The following is a 20,542-nucleotide window of genomic DNA, read 5'->3' on the forward strand; positions in this document are numbered from 1 at the left end:
GCAGATATAAAACCTCACAATGGTTTTCCATTGCATCGGGCTATATTTGCAACTTAACCTCACGTATTGGTAAAAATAACTGTGGCTCCTCTCTTGGGGGTCTTTAGGAGCAAATGTTTACCCATCCTCACCTATGGGGCTGGTTTTTGGGCATTTTCTAACTCGACCGCCCTTCGTACGGAAGAGAATAGGGTCCTGCAACGCATCTTAGGCGTACCCCAGGCTGCGCCAATTAAAATGTCCACAAAGAGTTGGGGGTTGAATATGTTGAAGATAGTGTTGAACTGGCCCCCCTGTTATTATGGTGCCCAATATGGGCGAATTTGTACACTGGTTTCAACAGGGAGGATCTCTGCGCTTGTGATAGAGGCCTGGCCATATCCTGGTTAGGTTAAGCTGGAATTGTCTATCCTGGATAGACCAGAACTTTTTCCCTTTCATTATCAAGACTGACATTACCTGGGTTAAAAAAGTATTTCTTACCAGAAAAATACAACTTAGAGATGTGGAGTAACTAGCCAAAACCTCAGTAAGGGAGTATGAGCCTCTGCAGACCACCCCCAAAATGGAGCTATACCTGTCTGGGGCGGGTGCCTCCTAGGACAGAGTCCTTTTAATCCGATTCGGTATCATAAAGTGGCATTAGAGTTATCCCTTGGCTCCAATAAGGTTTTAATCTGTCCTTGTGATGAGTCCTTGCCTCAGTTTGCTTCATTTTACTTTTTTGTATAAATTCTATTTGATATTCTCTTTAATGTTTTCAATCAATTTAATTCGAGCTTGCGGTATTAGAAGATGCGCCAAGGCCTTGCTTTACTTGCAAGGATTAAACTCTCCTACACTTTGCATCTCTATTTGTTCCTTTTTAAAGGGTGATATTGCCAGGAGAAAACAAATGTTTTGACAGCCTGACCCTGCCAGTTTGATCTGTTCATTCGATGACCGCTGGGCATTGTGCCCATGAAAGGATTCTTTTAACTTGCTTGAGGGGGACTCTATGTTTTTATTGTTTTTTTTTTTTATTATTGATGTAATTATGAGGTGTTTTTGATGATAATGCTTTTTATGTTTGTAATGTGCTTTTGGAACGGCTATGTTTCACCTCCAAAATAAGTATTACCTGATTTTATCTGAAGTAATCAATTCCTGCTGTTTCATTATGTAGGATATAAAGAAGATCTGACGTTGGCTGACCGTTAGTAAAAGTTGCCAGAGAAGCATGTATTGTTTGTGCTGAATGTGCCAATGGTTTTCGAAGTGCACAATCTTAATTGAAGTATTATGTAGGGCATGCTGTCATCGTAAGTACCTGTACGCAGTATATGCATTGTTCCTAGGTTTATTTAATTTCGAAAAAGGGGAAACAGTATACAGTTTCCAAAGGAAGTTGAGTCTTTAATCATACTTCCTATTGGAATTTTGAACGAAAGTAGTAGATACTAATATAGTGTAAACAAAGTCTATCAGGCATTTTTGTAACATACTGGGCATTTAAGTACCTTTTTAAATTAGCGTCAGGGCCTCATAGGTTGCGGGGGGAGGCGGACTAGTTGCACTCCTTAACAAGCATTGGCATAGCCAATAGGTCTCGCCTTTGGGACCTTTATAAGTGTTTAGTTATCCAGCACAATATCCTTGGTGCAACAACATCAAGTGTTGGATGGCTAAACACTTATAACGTCCCAAAGGCGAGACCTATTGGCTATGCCAGTGCTTGTTAGGGGTAAGGGTTTCAGTTGGTTATGCAAAACTTGAGTGGAGGCTCATTGTGTGTTTGTGATGCAACTCCGCCTAGAAGTTGGTTTAGTACCTGTGGTGAGTGTGAAGTGAGCTAGCCCCCATGTCGTGAACAGAAATAGGATTGTCGTTTTGCATTGGGGGGCAGGGGGGAGTTGGGCAGTATAGAATGACTTAATTGACAGCTCGTTGTGGTGGCATGTTTATGGGGTTTCGCTCTTTTCTGTGTGCGCTTTGGGGGTTATTTCTGAGGAGGGCCTCTTCGGGGAGTTGCAGCTAAAGCCACTTGTGTGGGCTATCTCTCTGGGAGTATTGTGCTGGTATTAAGTATCCCATGCTGCGGCATTGTTGTTTTACCTTTTTGGCAGGGGTCGATATTAATGTTGTTTGGAAGACATAAGTATTGGTATGAGGCTCACCTTTTATGTGGGTCTTTGTTTGGGTGAAGTGCAGAGCTTTGGTGACATTGTGGTGGTTGGGCACTGTCTGCCAATATACATTTTTCGGGGCAGTATCTGTCATATGTATAGGGTGACCAGATGACTCTCACCAGGGCACAACTTTTCCAGTTTTGATTTGCCATACCAGTGCATTCTGGGAGCTGTAGTCTAGGTTAATTTTATTTCAACCAATTTGGTCGAAAACACTATCTAATAATGTAACAGCAAAAGCCAGGTCTGGAAAAGTAATTCTCCCCGTAACTTGCAGGCATCTTGTCGCCTTAATTATGTAGCACCAACGGGCAGTGTCTCAGAAAGGAAGAACTCTTCCTTGGTGTATTTGAGAGATGCAGTTCTTTTGGAAAAGTGTCTGCAAAGCTCTATGCTTCTGTTGGGATGTGTGAGGTGTCACTATTCTGAACAAAATTTAACCTCCAGCTCCATAGGGACATTGTTGGCGTGAAGTGCAGCTCTTTAGGCAGGAATGGGGTGGAGACTATACATGTGTGTGTGTGTGTGTGTGCAATGGTGTCAACACGGGGTGTGCATATTTGAAGCCACTTCTCTTGGGCTAGCAACTGGAGAAGTATCTCTTTGGGATCAAACTAATTGGCTTGTCATTGAAGGAAGAAAAGGAGCAATGGAACCAGCCCAGACAAACTTTAAAGTTGAATATAGTTCGTTATTATTAAGACAAGAAAAAACTAAAAATAATTCCCCACCCCTTTAGTTTTTAAACTAATAAAATGGTCAATGAAAAACGAATCCATCGTACCATTACCATCTACTATGCAATAACCTAGCCTGTATTTGACCCTCGGCTATCCCTCTCACCACTTTACCTAGTTCTTTGGGTTCTAGGGCCTGTCCACTTTGCATTGGCATATTGGTCTCCTCTTAGGCCTACCAGACACCTTCTTCACACTGATCTTTTAGTCCTTCTCAAACGTACCGGTATCAGGCCAGCACTGCCATATCTCAGTGATTCCAGGTTATATTATGTCTGACCTGGACCCTCTAGACAAATTAAGAGGTAGAATGTTCACTTGACTGGTTACCCCACCCCCTTTTTCTTAAAACTAGAAGCAACTGTATTCGTCTACCTCCCCCTTTTGGTAATCTCTCATCAATCCCCAGCAAGTCATATTTGATGGGATTTATTGCTTCCGGCCCTGCCTCTTTAGCAGATTACTTTTCTCCTAAATGTATCTGTTAGCCCTGGGCATCTGTGTCCTAGCTTTAGCAACAGCAGAAAGAGCTGGGGCTACCTGCTAACCCCCTCTTCCCCCCCCCCCCCTTCATCTACAGTACTTTTTTACTCTCACCACATCACCTTTTATTAAGTGACCTCAAAACACAGTTTCTTCTCTAGAATGGGCAATGCCCCTTAATAACGTAAAATGTCATCAAGCTCTTCCTCCATTCTCTTGCCCCCTACTCCTAGCTCAATGTAACTCCCAAGTCTGTCAGAACTCCATCTCACCAAACCCATGAACTCCATTCTGTCCATCCTTATTGTTTGCCTTTTGGTCTCTGCCTCTGTTCTAAAGAGGTGTGCATTAGAGGACATGTAGCCCTGCCACTTCCGTGTTCAATGACTTGCAGAGTACACCTAAAACCTACCCATTTATCAGTCCCCTGCTTTCCTTGTTTCAGTTTTCCTGCACCTGGCCTTTACTTCTGCACTGAGATCTCCCTCTCTTGCTTTTCCACAGACTCTAAAGAGGACATTCCTCTGTGAGTTTCTGTCCAAGTAGATAGATGGAATCCGTCATGACTTTGGTAATTAAGGAGTTGCTTCATTAATATTGTTCTAGACAATGTGGCTTAGCGAGACTGATCCTACTAGCTCTTGAATTTGAGCCAATCGTCCACTGTATCATCCATGAAAGATTTGCTGATGTGAATCTCTCTAGAACCACATCAATCTGATTTAGATTTTTTATTTTTTTCTGCCATTTTTAGTTTTTTCCTCTGTTTCATTCTAGTTGCCAGGTCGTCTGCTGTGGTGCCTCACAAGATGTTTCTTTCCCCCTTCTACCCCCCCCCCCCCCGGGGTTTCTTTTTATTTATTTATTTAATACATGTACTCAATAGTGTCGGAGGATGGTGATGAAAGTAAAAATGTTGCGCCCCCCCCCCCCCGAAACATTTCTGCGGACGCCCATGCTGTGTGCTTTTAATGTTTTTTAGTTTGATTAGCCGAGCAGCGCTTATCGCTGCGTTATATTTAGCTGTTGCCGCAGCACTGCTTTGCACTTTATGAAATATTGCCTTTTACACTGTGTGATACTTTGCTCTATTTGTTTAGTCATTGGGATTTGCATGTTCTCGTTTTCAGATGAAGGCTAGGTTATTGATGTAGTGCCTAAGTTCTTTCGTTAGATGAAGGAGGAGGAGGCTTAAGCACAGGGAAGGAAAAGATCAAATAGAAAGCACACGCCCTGCGAGGTTTCTCTTGTAGACTAGCAATGCTCTGCAGTCGCACAGAGGCTCCTTCTGCCTTTGTATTTGCAACCTTAAGAGAACCTTGATTTTTAAGTGTTACAGGAGCGTGGCAGTGAAGCGAATTCTGCCTTTCTGGATTTTCCTCAGATTGCGTAGTCTAGCTTTGTATAATGCAACATGGCTTTGGAAATGTCTTGAAGCTAATAGCTCTGGCTAAACACTTATAAAGTCCCAAAGGTGAGACCTATTGGCTATGCCAGTGCTTGTTGATATATGAAGGAGGGTTGTCATCCGTTCCATCCGCTTAGTGAGCCTCATCCCAGTCTGAGATTTGGGCTGAAGATAGTTGGTCATTAAGGTGGAAGCCCATGCCCTCCTCTTGCGTGGTCACACCTTTAGCTCTCACTTATCTGAAAACAAATATAGCCCAGAAAGCCCAGCTGTTCTTTTTGTCGGTGCTTCTCGTTGCCCAAGAAGTGGATCAGACCGATTTTTCACCCCCATTTGTTTTAGCTCAAGCTCAAAGTTGGGCGCTCAAATGAAAAGAGCGGTTGTGCTCATTGATGCTGACCGACCTAGAAGCAGATGGAATATCCATGTATCACTGGGTCCATCTTGTTCTTTTTCGTGTGATGCAACAGTCTTTGGGTGGTGAGAGGATGATGCTTCCACTCACGGGTGTTTGCAGTCCTCCGGTGTAGCTCTTTCAGTATGCTGTACCTCACACCTCTCCATGCCTCGACTCACTTCTAACAAGACAGGTACTGGACATCATGTCTGCGTTCATCCTCCACGGCTAAACCTATTGTTTCTTTCTTTCCTTCCAGGAGAGGCCCTGGGAGCCATTGGGAGCCCTGAATCCCTGGATCTCCTGAGGGAATATTGTACAGATCCTGTAATAGAGGTAAATATACCTGCCCCCACTCGCCCTTCAATATGCTTTCTGTGGTGTCATGGGTTACAGATCCGGTTTTCCATAGAAAAACAGGCTCTGCTCTAACACAATATGGTGATAACAATGTAATTTTTCCCTTGCCTGTTAATATGACTAATGCACATCTCGAAGTTTTAAGGCATTTAAAAAATGTTTTTTTTCTGAAATTAAACATTGTTTTAGCAAGGTGTATATTCCTCAGAAGGTCTGTGATATTTGTCATTTTACTTACAGTGGAGAGCTTTTCTTGTGACCCTAGTGAAATGAGATGGGGATAGTACAGTGCCTGGTCACTGGTTTATCCCAAGAGGGGTCTTCACAGTAGTAACCTCTGATAATGAACAGAGCTCTCCTCCTTTATTGTATAGGTGTACACAGTACCAGTGCGATCTTGAGCACAGTGTAGTCCAGTGACCTCCAGTAAATAATGAGAAATGTGTCTCTGGTGTCTGTATGATTATTTTTAAGATATGTTCACTTGAGTATATGATGTATAACGGGAACCAACTCCAGAGAATTTTTATTGTAGCCGGGGCATCTCAAATACAAATAGTGTTGTGTGTGGGCATGTTTATATGGTAGTGTAGGTGGAAAAAAAGGCTTCCAAGATCAGTACCGCATGGACCTGCTGCTTCATTGTTACTGATTCACTATGTTCTTTTTGTGTTACCTTCCCAGGTAGCGGAGACCTGTCAGCTCGCTGTGAAAAGGATAGAGTGGCTGCAGAAGAACAAAGATAACCCTGATGCAAACCCATATCAATCCGTGGATCCAGCTCCCCCTCTTGAAGAGAAGGATGTGGTGAAACTGAGAGCGGCACTCCTGAATGAGTCTCTGCCACTGTTTGACCGGTACCGGGCCATGTTTGCTCTTCGGAACTTGGGTGGGGAAGCTGCCGTCCTGGCATTGGCCGATGGTGAGTTCTCCTTGACCAATTGATTGAAGTGTTTACCCCTGGCTTCCATTAGCCATTATTCTGTTTCACTTCTGGACCTTCATTGTTATTATCCATTTCTCATCACTGTCCCCATAACGGGGCACATGTTAGTCTTCTAAGTTCAGTGAGCAAACAGTTTCACACCTTTGTAAGAGTGGCTCTTTCAAAGTGTGTGAAGTTTCTTCATAGAGATTGTAGTGGCATCTTGGAGTATGCCTGCTGCTTCAAGTGGGTAAGTGCTCCAAGTGGTTAAGATATGAGTAAGTCTAGTAATGGGCAGAGCCAATAACTTTCAGCATTCTCCTAGTAATGGCTATTCCATTAATAAGATGTTTGCAGACGAACTGAAAGACTTGGTGAACCAGAAATTCACTGTGTTGGAGGATTGTCAATCAATCAGTGGATTTCTATAGCGTGGCTAATCACCCAGGAGGGTATCCAGGCGCTAGTTTGGCTCGGAGGCTCAGTCAAACAGCCAAGTCTTTAGTGCCCTTCGGAATTCGGGTAGAGAGGTGGAGGTCTGTAGCTGTGGTGGGTGGTCTTTCCATGTCTTCACCACGAGGTAGGAAAAAGAGCGTCCTCCGCTTCGGTGTATGCAGGGGGGTGTGGGAGAAGGATGCAGAGCGTAGACGTCTGTAAGGTTGTTAAAAGCTCATGGGATGGTTGATGTAGGCAGGTCCCTGGTTGTGAAGTGCTTTGTAGGCGTGGATCATCAGCTTGAATTGGCATCTGTTCTGTATGGGAAGCCGGTGAAGTTTTCTGAGGTGCAGGGTATGGGGTTCATCACCAGAGATCAAACATGAATCTGACTGCGGTGTTCTGTATGGTCTAGAGTCTCTGTAGGAGGTGAGTCATGATTCTTGTGTAGAGGGCATTGCCATAGTCCTGTTGACTGGTGATTAGGGCCTGCGTGATGGTGCGTCTTGTGTCCTGGGGGGACTACTTGAAGATTTTTCGTAGCATGCGCAGTGTGAGGAAGAAGGCGGAGGAGACTACATTCATCTGGGACTTCATGCTAAGTTTGCTGTCCAGGATGATGCAGAGTTCTTGGTTGTTAGGTGAGGGAAATGGTCCTAGTTCCGAGGCCCACCAAGAGTAGTTCCAGGGAGTGGGGTTGTTATCGAAGATCAGTACTTCCGTTTTGTCTGTGTTCAGCTTCAGACAGTTATCCTTCATCCATTTGGCAACGCTTGTCATGCATCTGTAGAAATTGGTTCTGGCGGGTCTTTGGGGAGGAAGAGGATGAGTTGGGTGTTGTCTGCGTAGGATATAATGTTCAGTCTGTGGGATCTGACAGTGTTGGCTAGGGAGGGACATGTAGATGTTGAAGAGGTTTGGGCTGAGGGATGTGCTCTGGGGTACACAGCATATGATGTCTTTGGGTTTGGAGGTGAATGGTGGCCGGCGGAGCTTGTGTGTTCTTCCAGTAAGGAAGGAGGTGATCCATTTGAGTGTGTCTTCTTGGATTCCGATGTGGTGAAGCCTGGTTATCAGGTTGTGGTGAGATACAGTGTTGAAGACTGCCAAGAGGTCGAAGAGGATCAGTGCCGCAGCCTCTCCCCAGTTGAGGAGGAATCAGATGCCATCTGTAGTGGCAATCAGATCGGTCTCTGTACTGTGGTTGCTGCGGAATCCAGACTGCGAGGCGTCGAGGAGATAGTTCTGTTGTAGATAGTCAGTCAGTTGCTTGTTGATGGCTTTCTCCAGGACTTTGGTCGGGAAGGGGAGCAGATACCCTCCCTCTTGTCCCACCCCCCTGGGCACCCTCCCCTCTCGCAGGTCTTTCCACTCAGTATCTATCTAGGAACAAAACAAGACTTACCATACTGCAAAAAGTATTCAAATTGAGAATTCTTCTGAAAATTCATCTGATGGCCAACATGTCTCTAATGGATTCAGAAAACGAAATGTGTCTTGCGTTTAGAAAAAACAAATGGCAGAAACTTAGTGGAGGAAACTTTTTTGAAAATATTTTAGATTTCTAAAGAAAGTAAAACCTTTTACTTGGATCTATTATCTGCTAAATGCTAAGTCTTCCTGTACTTCACATTCATCATCGGACTGAAGCATTATATCCAACTTTTAATGTTTGTACTACTGCATTTGTTCTGCTCAGATAACTAGACAAAACAGCAGTTAGCAGGATTTTTTCTTTAGCTGTTATTCAACATATTACCGTCCAGTCTTGATTAAGGCCATTTCATGTCCTTGTCAGTGTTTGGTCTCTAGTATAATGTCTTGTGCATTGTTGATGAAGAAGCAGCCGTTCTTTTGGTTATGTTGGACCCCTGTGCTTCCTTCGAAATCATGGACCAACGCAGAAGCAGTTCACTTTTCCATTGGGTGGTTATATTCCTTTTGGAGTAAAGATCCCAACGACTGCAATTTGGCAAGGAGTAATTTGCATGCATCCCCTCATTGTTCAGCAGTTCACGTAAATGAATTGAAAGTAACTCGATTGCTGGATAAGCAGCATGTTTACACAGGATGACCAGCTTGCATGTTATGGAATGAAAAACCAACTATTGTCCCTTTATTAATAATATGATAAATGTTCTCATGATTTTGTCTTTTTATATGCACAGTTGTGTTCACAATATATGGGGATTTCAGGCGGCACTATCTTAACATAGTGAAATGTTATTTTGTTGTCATCCACTGTATGTTTGTAGTGTCAAAATTGTTTGTTTTTTTGCTCTTGTGGGAAGTGGTAAAAGGCACATCACCCGGCTACTGTTATACGGTTCCTACTAATCTAGTAGGACTGCGCATTCAGAACAACAAAACTTCATAATACAGAGTCTGAGTCTTCTTATATAATCAGTAAGTGTTGGTCTGTGTGGCCGGCTCACCGTACCGCACCCACGCTCCTATCCCTCTAGAGTTATAGATGTTGTCAGCAACCTACAACATGACTTTCAGATTCCCAAGGAAATTGTGGTTACAGATCTAATCTTTTCGTTTGTCAATCTTGCATGCCCAAAGTGCTCACAAAGAAAAGATGCAACATTTATTGAACAGCTCTAATCTTTGTAAGTAAAACATGAACTGTGATTGTAAGAAAGATGAGACACATTTTAATAAGCATTATTAGAATAGTAAAAACACAAACAAGCCAATCATGGCAATTGTTGATAATGCTGATAAAGTTACTCCTGTCTATTGCTAGCTTCTATGCTAAAGAGAGAGTGTATCGGGAGTACCCATCTGCCAGGCCTATTGGAATGACCTAACCCTATACCTTGGTACTGTATGTCAGGAAGCCAGGCTTAGTGCATCCATTAATGCACCTCCGACTGAGTATACAGCAATCTTCCTTCTCAGGATGAAGGTCCGGGACAGCAGCACTGCATCTTACAGCAGCGTTCCATGATGATTCTGGCAGAAGTGAACTTCTCCCCGACTTCCGCACAGACGCGGTTTAAATAACAAAATAGCAAGCTTATCACACTGTGCCAGAGGTGCAGGGCATCATTTTAATTAGACTGAGGCAGAAGAGTCTTCTCCGTACAAGCACAGAAAATAAAACAATGCCTCGTGCTGGATGGGTGCGACGCTGGAACTAAATGTCCTGACTACAAGGCGACAGTGTCGATCAGAAATAAATGCGTGCAAGGGTCATTCTCGCAATAGGAAAAACATGTGCCAACCACCTTTAGAAAATGAGGCCGAGTTAAAATGAGAAACTAAAATGGAGACTAAAATGCAAGCCGCATAACACTACTTGTCAGAAATAATGAATGAGGAATCTAGCTGGGTAGGTACCGTTATAGCAGGGAGGCTACAAGATAGCTTAAGGCTTGACTTAATTATCTACCACTAAATAAATCATAATGTTACTCAGTGATCACTGGTTCACATAAAGCTGGAATTGCTGCTGTGTTTTTGTATTTGAATTTGTAATATGTTATGCTACTGTGTGTATATTTTGATTTAAATATTAGATTTGAGGGTATTTTGTTTGGAGCCTTGAAGTTGTCTTTGATAAGGTTTCTTGTGCAGTTAAACATTTTATGAAATTGTTTAGGAGTTTCAGTGCTATCATGTTGAAACAGTTTCTTGATTTATGGTTATACAGCATGTAGGACTTTCAACTTTGGGTCTACAGCTCTCTGCCAGCTACTGGAGGCTCAGCGCTGAAGAGAATGCAATTATTAAATGGTCGCTCTTTAAATGCTTGGTGGGTGGTGAATACAAGGATCCTGTTGCAGTTTTAAGAAACAGAAAAGAATTGTCAAGTTTCAATTGCAATACAGCATGTAATATATAAAAATTTAGCTTATTTAACTAATGAACTCTGACTTTATTTTTTGCATGCTTCCTCTTGGGCCAGGGGAGGTATATGAAGGTGACTAGGTGTTTTTAATCAGCTTGTTTATATTTTTTCTTGGTTCCTCGGCAGGACTCAAGTGTGGCAGTGCTCTCTTTCGTCATGAGATTGGATATGTACTTGGACAGATGCAGCACGAGGCCTGCATCCCACAGCTGAGGGCCGCGCTGGAGGCCGCAGAGGAGAACCCAATGGTGCGCCATGAATGTGCCGAGGCGCTAGGCTCAATTGCAAAGGACTCCTGTCTGGACACCTTGCGGGCATATGCCCGGGATGAGGAACGGGTTGTGAGAGAGAGTTGTGAAGTAGCGCTGGACATGTTTGAATATGAGAATAGTGACCAGTTCCAGTATGCTGATGGACTGAGGAAGCTTCAGACTGTGGAGTAGACTTCATTGGGCCTTCATAGGTACCACATGTCAAGCCCCTGATGAATCGAGCAACCAGAGCTTGGCCTCTTGGTGGCAGAAAGCAGACAACCCTGGTTAAATTAGGGATTACTGTAAATTCTGATGCAAGTTTCTTTTAAATTTGGCCTTCTCTCCAGTCGTCGTGCGCTTGCACATCTTTAATACAAGTCCCTTTCAGCCTTAAATTGCAAGTCCAACACAAGAAATGTAAAATAACTCGTAAACCTACAGCCCTTACTCTACCTCCCTTCTTGGAGTATGGATGGAATTAAAAGCAATCCACCGAAATGCTTTGTCGTATCACACTTTATTTTCAATTTCTTATCCCTAGTAATGATAAATATTATTTTGAAATCCTCTATGCTTCGGTAAGTTAGAGGCCTGCATTGGCACTTCTAGATGGTGTGTAGGGAGTGGCATATGATTGGAGCCATTTTACTGTCTGTATTTGAAAGAAGGTCTTTCATAGTGTTACAAGTATGTGAAATCAGCAAGTGCCTGGAAAAACACCAAACTGAGATGTTGTTGTGCTTACACTAACCCATTAACTGGACTTGCCAGAAGAAATACAAGAAGATTGGCGGGTGGGGCAAGAGGACAGAATGAGAAAAAATGACCAATTGTTCCATTATTAAGGGTATTTATATTGTGAGGATCAAGTACCAGGCGCATCGGAGTTTTGTGCATGGGCCTACGTGACTGCACTGGGGTTATAGAAGCACAACCGCCACGTCTACTAGCGCTCCGACATGGAACTACAATCACAGGAACCAGTGCAGTAACACAGTGCATCAGAGGAATGAGTAGTGGGGGATTCGGGTAGGGTGTGAAATGGATGTTAAGTTCTTTCATGAAGGTTCAAAGTGCAGGACCCTTCTTGAATTTGGGGACGATTGTCCCATGGTAAAATGCTGATGGGTGAGAAGGCCTTCCTTCTTGGTTTACCTTGGTGCGCTTTGAGGTCAACAGTTAGTAGGTTCACAGGGACTGTGGTCTGGTTACTGGTCACAGACGTTTTTCAGTTCAATGGTCGAGATACAGAAGTGGAAGCCTTTGTGTTTGATGTAAAGCGTCTTGAATTTGATGCACATTTTGGGGAGGATGTGGGAGTGCTCACGTATTTTTTCTGATTGTCATTTTTGCATTGCCTGGTGATCAAATGTGCGGAGACGTGGAAGTAGCTTTTACAGAAGTTTGTATATTTCATCGTGAACAATTCACATCATTGTGAGAGAGGACGTGAGTGAACACTAGTTTGAAGCTCTTTGCCTGGAGCAGCGTGTTCTGATCATGTGGAAAAGACTGGTCTGTTCCAAGACGGTCTGGTGTTTAGTTTGAACTTAGGAAAGTAAGTAACCAAAGAATTTGGCTGAAGATGTAAGGGTGAAGCAGTAGCCATCAGGTTGCACATAGCTGAGACTGCTCCTCTTGGGGGGTTAAAGGGGTAATGACTGCTCACACAGAGGCTGATGTGAAGGATGTCCGATGTTTCCAAGGCTCTTAGGTACACCTAAACATCCTCTGTAAAGTATGTGTAACATGACAGCATTAAGGACTTTGTGGGTCTTTATAGCTGCAAAGTGAGCTTATTCGAACACTAAACTAACCTGCTACAGTTCGAGAATGACTAACTCTTTACCAATACGTAACTGCTCCAGGAACATTTTTCCATGTCTGCAAAGGTTGCGGCTCCAATAAGCATGTCTGGTACTGCAGCACTCCACTGGCGTGCAACAATCTGTACCTTTCCTGAACCGCTGATGTGAGGTTGTGCTTGTTCTGCCATAGAGTTTTTCGAGAACAGATGCTCCTTTGGGGGCACAATCCATCCCAATTGCAACTGTGTCCATTGACCCGAAATCTGCACCGTTCAGAGCAGCTAACACATGTGCGCGCTTGTACAGCCGAAGCAATTCAAGCTCCACAAGAACAGTAACTAGTATGTCCATCCCCCAAGGGCATTGCACATAGTATTATTCATAAACATGCTTCTTTCTCTCATCAATGTGCTTGAAATGCATTGACCTTGTCTAGACTGCTGTTGATATGCTGGGTGGAAGGTCACCTGGCACAAAGACAATAAAGCCACGATGCCCTGGTAAATGCCCTCTGCTTTCTTTACATTGGTTGCTGTGTTGCTTGTATCTGCAGTACTGTGTATTTGCTTATTTTGTCAGCTGTCTTTTTAATGCAGCTCATCGTGGGGATCAGCGCTCCTACATATACTTTTTTTTCAGTCCAGTACAGAGACCTACATAACTTTGCTTTACCCCAAGGTCCCCCTTGTCCTCGTCCCCTTCATAACAAGGGAGATGGTACCATCTCGCCATACAGATAAAAGAACAGAGGAATACTAGAACTCTCTCTCACCGGAAGTCCGCAGAATCTCATCAACGGTTTCCTTCAAAGAAGAAGTGAAAATAATCCTTATGAACAAGTTCTTCCTTTAAATGACCATGGCTCGTCTGTCTCGCTCACCGCCCTTGGATTAACTACTATATTAGACTATCACTTGTGAAGCCCAGAGTTGTTCGATTATACTCAAGTTATGTTTGTTCTTCTCCCAGCACGCTTTGTATTATTTAAATGTGCTGTTTTTTGATACCCCCTCTGTCGCTGTTCCTTGCATGCATTCTCAAATGACGTTGGTTTTACTCCCTTCTTAATTATGGTTCTCCAAATTGTGGAGCACTCTGATACCCATCTAGGTCTTGTTCGCGCTATACAAAACGTTATAAATAAATAGTATGTATTTCCCCACCTTCTACTGAAGGATACATAAGCAGTACCTACCCAGTATTCCTCCTGTTCTTTTTTTTTTCTGTCTAGATCGACAGCATCAAGAGGGCGAGGGTGGGGGTTGCTCCTGTGAGGCTTGGACAACTCGGCATTTTGTCATCCTGGCCAGTATTTCGGCAGGGCGGGGTGTCGGCCAGAGTGGTTTCGCATGTCCCTGCCTGCGGGGTTTGCAGGGAGATGTGTAGTCTCGAAAGCACGGCACGATTATTCGGTTTAGGAATTTTCCGATTAGTGTTCAGAGCGTCTCTGCTTTCGGGTATGGATCTGCGTATGCGCACGCCAGCTTTTTATCTCCCGGACTACATTGAAGTAATGGAAGTTAAGACCGGCGATCTGTTGAGTACTGCGTATCGGTTATGTATTTTTTGATTAAGAATTAATTTCTCTGCATTTTGACCTGATTTGCACTACCAAATACGAGCAAGGGTAAAGCAGTCTAGGAAGAGGAGACAAGTGAAGTCCTCATCATCTTTGGAGTCCTCTATATCTCCCCCTCTACCAAAACGTCGCAGGGAGAGTGGTGATGCGATTAAAAAGAGGCTGATTGTGGAGACTTTATTGGAGATTTCGCCTTATAAGGTTAAAAATAAGGATTTGCTGCCAGTGAGGCCCTCTCATTCTTTTCGGTCAGAGGAGGAGACGCCTGCTATCGAGGAGCACGAGGGCAAATATATTGCAAGGGATATGTTGCCTGATTATGCATGTGAAATCCAACATGGGGTTTCCAGAGGACGAGGTTCCTGAGGCATCTGCTGGTTCCCTCCTCCGCCAGATTCAGAGTACTGCTCCTCTTGATGTCCCAGTGCATTCCTCCATCACTGAGGTCCTGCAGGATATACAGCATGGTTTCCCTGATTCGATCCATGTTGACTCATTTGTGGCCACTTCGATGGAGAGCGCATCTATGGCAGAGGATGCAGCCATCAGTCTCTGCAGATAGGAAGGTCGATGTTGCCTTGCATAACTTGCATTCTGGCTCCTATCTAGCCTTTAGGGCAGGGATATATGTCACACATGTGGCTCAGGCTTTGATCTAAGACCTTAAGTCTCTCTTCTAGTCCATGGACGATGCATCTGATTGCTCTGGGTTGTTGGAACAAATAGAGCGGTAGGTGGAATACATGTTGAACATCTTCTTTGATGTTGTGAGGGCCACAGCATTGTCTGGAGGAGTTTGTGTGATTGCCAGGCGTAACTTGGTATTGAAGGGCTGGCATACTGACTCAGCTCAGAACGCATCTGTTCTCAGACTTACTTTTCAGGGTGACCAGTTTGGAGCAGAACTTGAGGAGAAGCTCCATAAATTAAGGAAAAGAAATGTTCCTCCTCCCTGAAACATCCTTCTTCAGATAAGCAGCCTGCGCTACCTAAGTCTCCTGTGCGCCAACCCTCCCGGAGATAGCAACGGCACTCTCAGAGGAGGTTTCAGGCTCAAAAGGGTCGAGACAAAAAGGTAAAGTCTCTCCCAAAACCTCGCTTTGACTATAAGATGGCCAGGTTTCGTACTGATCTGAACAGGATTTTCCTTCCAACACCCAGGGCAATGGTCTTGAGGTCTCTATCCTTGCGAAATGATGGGTTGCCGCTCCCTCCCATTTCGTCAGTGGTTGGGCTTCTGGGTCACATGGTAGCAGCAGATTTCACAGTGCCATGGGCTCGTTTTTATCTTAGTCCGCTGTGGTCCCATCTTCATTCTGTTTGGTACCCAAAGTCAGGGAATTTCAAATTTGTGGTTCCAGTGACTGCAAGGGTCATCGAGGTACTGAGGTGGGGGACACTGCTGTGGTGGGTTGGGTGTGTGTATCTGGTCCAGTTTCCTAATACTGTTTCTGCCCTTCTTTTTAAGTGGGTGGAGAGGAGCAGTGGGGAAGTTCACTTGCAGTCTCTGGTGGTGATCCATATCAGACGGGTGACATTGAGGTGGCTGTTTCCCTCAGCCGATTCTTTCCTCCTTCCCAAGAAATGCAATCCAGGGTCAATGGATGATTCCTTGTTCTCCTGCCCCTCTCGGGTCCTCCCCCTTCCTGTCCCTACAGAGACTGCGTCTTTCGATTTGGAAGTTGAGAGAAGACGGTTACAGAGTAAGGGACCATCCCAATATTTAGCAGAGGCAATTCAGCAGTCCTGTAAGCCATCTACCTTAAAATCATGTGAGCGACATTGGCGTAGTTTTCAGCTATGTTGTAAGCCTCTCCAGCTTTCCGCACTGGCCTGTCACCTGAATGAGGTTCTACAGTTTTTTGGGAAGGTTTTGAAAAACGTCTGGCAGTTTCCACAATGCGCGCCCAGTGGGCGGCTGTTAGAGCTTTTAGGTCACCTTAGGGCACTTTTGCTAATGCCGAGGATTTGGTGGCCCGATTCTTGTGGACTTTTTCTCTGTCCCAGCCTCTGGTAAACCTCTTGTTTCCTTTGTGGGTTTTGCAGCTGGTTCTGAAATTGTTGGTGGTTTCTCCTCCCTTTGAACCTTTGGAGGTAGTAGCTATTTAGTTTGTGACCTTCACAGTGGTGTTTCGGGTGGCCATAACTTCTGCCCGTTGCATTGGAGAGTTGGGAACTTTGAAGGCTTTGGAGCCTTTTTTGTCTTTTTCTGATGATGGGGTGGTTCTCCGTTTGGATTCGTCTTTTGTGCCTAAGGTGGCCTCCCAGTTTCATAGGAATCAGGAATTTATGCTTCCGGCTGTTTTTGCTGGGTCTCGTTCTTCCACTGCAGACCGGTGGCTTGTGTCGGGTGTCGGATGTCAGAAGGGCTGTGTCAGTCTGCCTAGATAAGACTAAATCCTTTCGAAAGGCTGATTCTTTGTTTCTTTTGGAGCCTTTTCTCATAGGGGTAAGGCTTCGTCTTTGTCCATCAGTCGGTGGATCAAACAGTTGATTTTTCTGACCTATTTCTTTGATGGGACCCCTCCTCCAGCAGGGATTATGGGGAGGTCCACCCGGGGAGTCGCAGCTACCTGGGCCGTATTGAAAGTTGTGTCAATCACTGAGATTTGTCGGGCAGTTACGTGGGCTATCCCAAATAACATTGTTAAACATTACAGGTTGCAGAATGTTTTATGTGATGAAAACCATTTTGGTTTGGGTGTATTGCATTCTGTTGTGTCTTGAATTGCTCACTTACCTGTATGAATAAATCACGATTGGGATCTACTTTCTTGTGTGTTTTTTTTATTTCCATAGGAATGCCGTGTGGCTCGGCTTGGGTAGTCTCACTTGTGACGAAGGGGACAAGGGGGATGTCCTATTACTCACTGGTAATCTTCGTTAATACCTGCTCCTATAATCCTTGTCCTATTCATCACGCCCATCCCTCCCTTCCTCCTGGACTGCCGGCCTTCATATGGTGGGGGCTTGGTAGTTCATAAGGAATGCTGGAGGGGATGGGCCAGTAGATACTAGTATTCCTCTGTTCCTTTTTTAGGTCTCGCCTGACCCAGCGCATGCGCTGCTCTGGCGAGACTTATTGCGAGGGCTCCAAAAAGTGCTACCAGGCCAGCCTAGAGCTATAGTGCATGTGCGCGGGCGCGCGCGCCGTGCTTTACCGCGATTACTTTCACGGCCGCATTGATGTTTGATCGCGATCACTTTCGCTTTCGCGGCCGCACGGCCGCTTTGCATAGCAAATAGGTCTCGCTTTCGGGACCTTATAAGTATTTAGTTATGCAACTGTTGCATGGCTAAACACTTATAAGGTCCCAAAGGCGAGACCTATTGGCTATGCCAATGCTTGTCTTTATTGCCTGATAGTACTATCCCACTTGTGATGAATGGGACGAGGACCTCCGGACCAGGAGTAATGAAGTAATAGAACATTACTCAAGTCAACCCATTACTCTGACATCCATCGGTGCCCTCTCTACCGATTCAACACCCCACACTTTATCACTATTTACTCTAGAGCCGGTACCCACACCACCAAACCTCCTTCCTTTGTGGCTTCTGGTGTTCCATCACAGGCACCGGTGTAACTCCACCACTTTGCATCGCTGTTGCACTACCTGAGAACCAGGTGCCAATAGGTACCCACTTCGCTGGTGCACCCCCTCCTCTAACACCTGCCTTTGCTGCTGTGCATCATTGTAGAGCTCTTTTGATGCACCCAGTGCTGTATCACCTGCTGTTGAGGTGCTACTGTAACCTTTCACCTCTATCCAGTTGCACGGTGGTGTTTCAGCACTGGCCCCCACAGCTGCATCCTTCCCCCAGTTTCTTTGAACTCTTCCTGAAACCGTGAACTCGTGTCTTGTTAGGACAACTATCATTCAACTGCTATTCTAGCTCTGACCCACAGGTGGCAGTCGAATCCTGTTTTAGAGATCCTTCCTCTTGGGCGCAGCATCTTTTCGAGTTTTTAAAACCCAACTCTTTAACGTGAGCCTCGCCAACCAATCCTCCTCACCCTTCACTACAATTCTAAGGCAAAACCCACTGAACTTGACTGATGCAACAAAACACATTGGCGCCACTTTAGAAACCTCAATTTTTAGGAATTAAACTGATATGTTTTTTTTTCATTTAACATGCACGTTTTCAAGTTTAAGTACCTCGGACTTTACATGCCAACTCGAGCAGCCCAGACAGCGTCTTGTTTGTTCACAGATGCTCTGCTCTGGGTTGTCAGTTCTCTGGGTCTTGCCAATCGGCACTCGTGGGTCTCGGGTGGATGAATGTCGAGCTGACGGATTCATTATCAGACTGAAACCTTCAAAATGCATTGTTTATTCCTCTGCAGTGCTTTCATTTGAAATATAAATTGCATAGAGAACATTCCTGAATGTAGTGCTACGAGAAATTTTGTATTTCACAATTTTGCATAATGGTATGTGGAAAGTGTCTCATCTAGAAACCTTTCTACGTAAACCTCTTTCCTGCCAGCATCTCGTGAAATGTGCTTTTGTGTGGAATAAACACAAGATACCCGCAAATTGTACATCGCACTAAAAGTGCAATTAAGTGAAATTTGCATTACAATAAAACACAATTTTGCCCTATTTTTGTCCCAACAGAAAACTTGGATGGGCAAATTCTTTGCTTTAAAGGGCATCCCAGTTTAGTGGAAGAGGCCACTGCCCATATACAATTTTCTGGTAAAGATTCGGTCATAAACGAGGGTTTTACGCTGATTAGTGCACGAAAACTCGCACAGGACGTACAATTCCCTCCTTCACATTTCACCAGTAAAAGGGTACAAGTGCCTGAAATGAATGGGATAAAACTTCGAAAATGGGCGCAGAAACACACTTTTTTGTTGTTATTCAACGTTCTGTTTGCATAAACTCCTTAAATTGCACTACACTAGCACAGCAAGATATCCAGGGCTTTAAGTGGGCCGGGTCTGAGCACCGGCAGTTTTTTTTTGGGGGCCCTCGAAACGGGTCTCTATCGGGCTCTATTTTCGTGGCTACTAAAGGTAGTCCGTTCTTTATTTTTATTTTTTTCGGACCCGTTTTGAGGGACAAAAGAAAACTGCCGGTGCTCAGACTCTGCCCACGGTTGCTGCACTGTTAGGCAGTGCTTTAAATGGAAAAAGAGAAGTGCCGGTACTCACCAAATTGATAGGGGTGAGCCTGGGAGGTGCGTGTCTGGGGGCGTGGCTTCAAGGCAGCCTTGTACACTATCAGCATTTTCTTCTTCAATGTTCAAAGTGCCTTTGGCCAAGTTCTGCCCATAGCTGCAGGGTGTAATTAGCGTTTGTTGTAACTATATATAGCGTGAACTTAGCCCGAGGGCATTAACATGAGAAGCAGAAGTTTTACGCGAAAGCAGACTTTTTTTTTTTTTTTCAAGGCACTCTGACAGACAACGGATCTGCAAACTTTCCCTATAACTCACAGCGCGACAGTTCCAATGTCGAGACCTCTAGCTTAGAAAAACACAGGTGTCTTCCTGTCCTGTTGCGCTGTCAGGGTGTGAGCAGGGCCGGCCTGTTTTAACACCTCATTGTCCCTTTCTTCGCGCTCCTTTCACCGTCTCACCCCTGCTGATACACACACTAACAGACCCATCACTGTGAGGCAGCTAAACTATCGGTGATTTAGGTGAGCTGGGGAGGTCCCGAGGCGTTTGGGTTCAGGGGGCAGTCACTGCTTAGCTCAACTCAAAAAGGACCCCCTGCTGCCGCATTTCAGTCTCTATTAGCAAGGGCGCCAAATTTCTCTCCGCCTAAGGCGCTATCTTATCAAATGCCGGCTCGGAGTGTAGGGCTGCAGCCGCAACCTAGCGCCGGAATCCACTCAACATTAACTGTCAAGCACCCATAACCTAGAGACTGACCACAGCATGCCACTAGGAGTACCGGTACTCTCTTAACACAAGGAGAAGTCCCGGTACTCAATGGGAGAACACGGAGAAGTGCCGGTACTTATGATTTTCTTAAGCACACAGTGCTAGTTATTTTGATTTAGACCACACCCCTACTCGGATAGGCCACGCCCCTTCAAGACATTAACCACGCCCCTTTTAGAGCACCCCCAGTTTTTTTTTTCCCACTTAAAGCACTGAAGATATCCA

The 20,542-nt window shown here is 44.7% G+C and overlaps 1 protein-coding gene across 1 annotated transcript in view; it reads left to right on the forward strand.

The window, feature by feature from the left end:
• The window catches only part of DOHH (deoxyhypusine hydroxylase), a 35,098-nt gene extending 17,916 nt beyond the window's left edge, over positions 1–17,182 (forward strand). The window contains exons 2-4 of the mRNA XM_085639898.1: positions 5,453–5,529; positions 6,238–6,475; positions 10,899–17,182. Coding sequence (XP_085496024.1) covers positions 5,453–5,529; positions 6,238–6,475; positions 10,899–11,215 — 632 coding nt within the window. The 3' untranslated portion in view covers positions 11,216–17,182. The remainder of the gene's footprint in view (positions 1–5,452; positions 5,530–6,237; positions 6,476–10,898) is intronic.
• The last annotated feature ends 3,360 nt before the right edge of the window (positions 17,183–20,542 follow it).

This window comes from Triturus cristatus, chromosome 12 (assembly GCF_964204655.1).
Source record: "Triturus cristatus chromosome 12, aTriCri1.1, whole genome shotgun sequence".
Classification (NCBI taxonomy): Eukaryota; Metazoa; Chordata; class Amphibia; order Caudata; family Salamandridae; genus Triturus; species Triturus cristatus.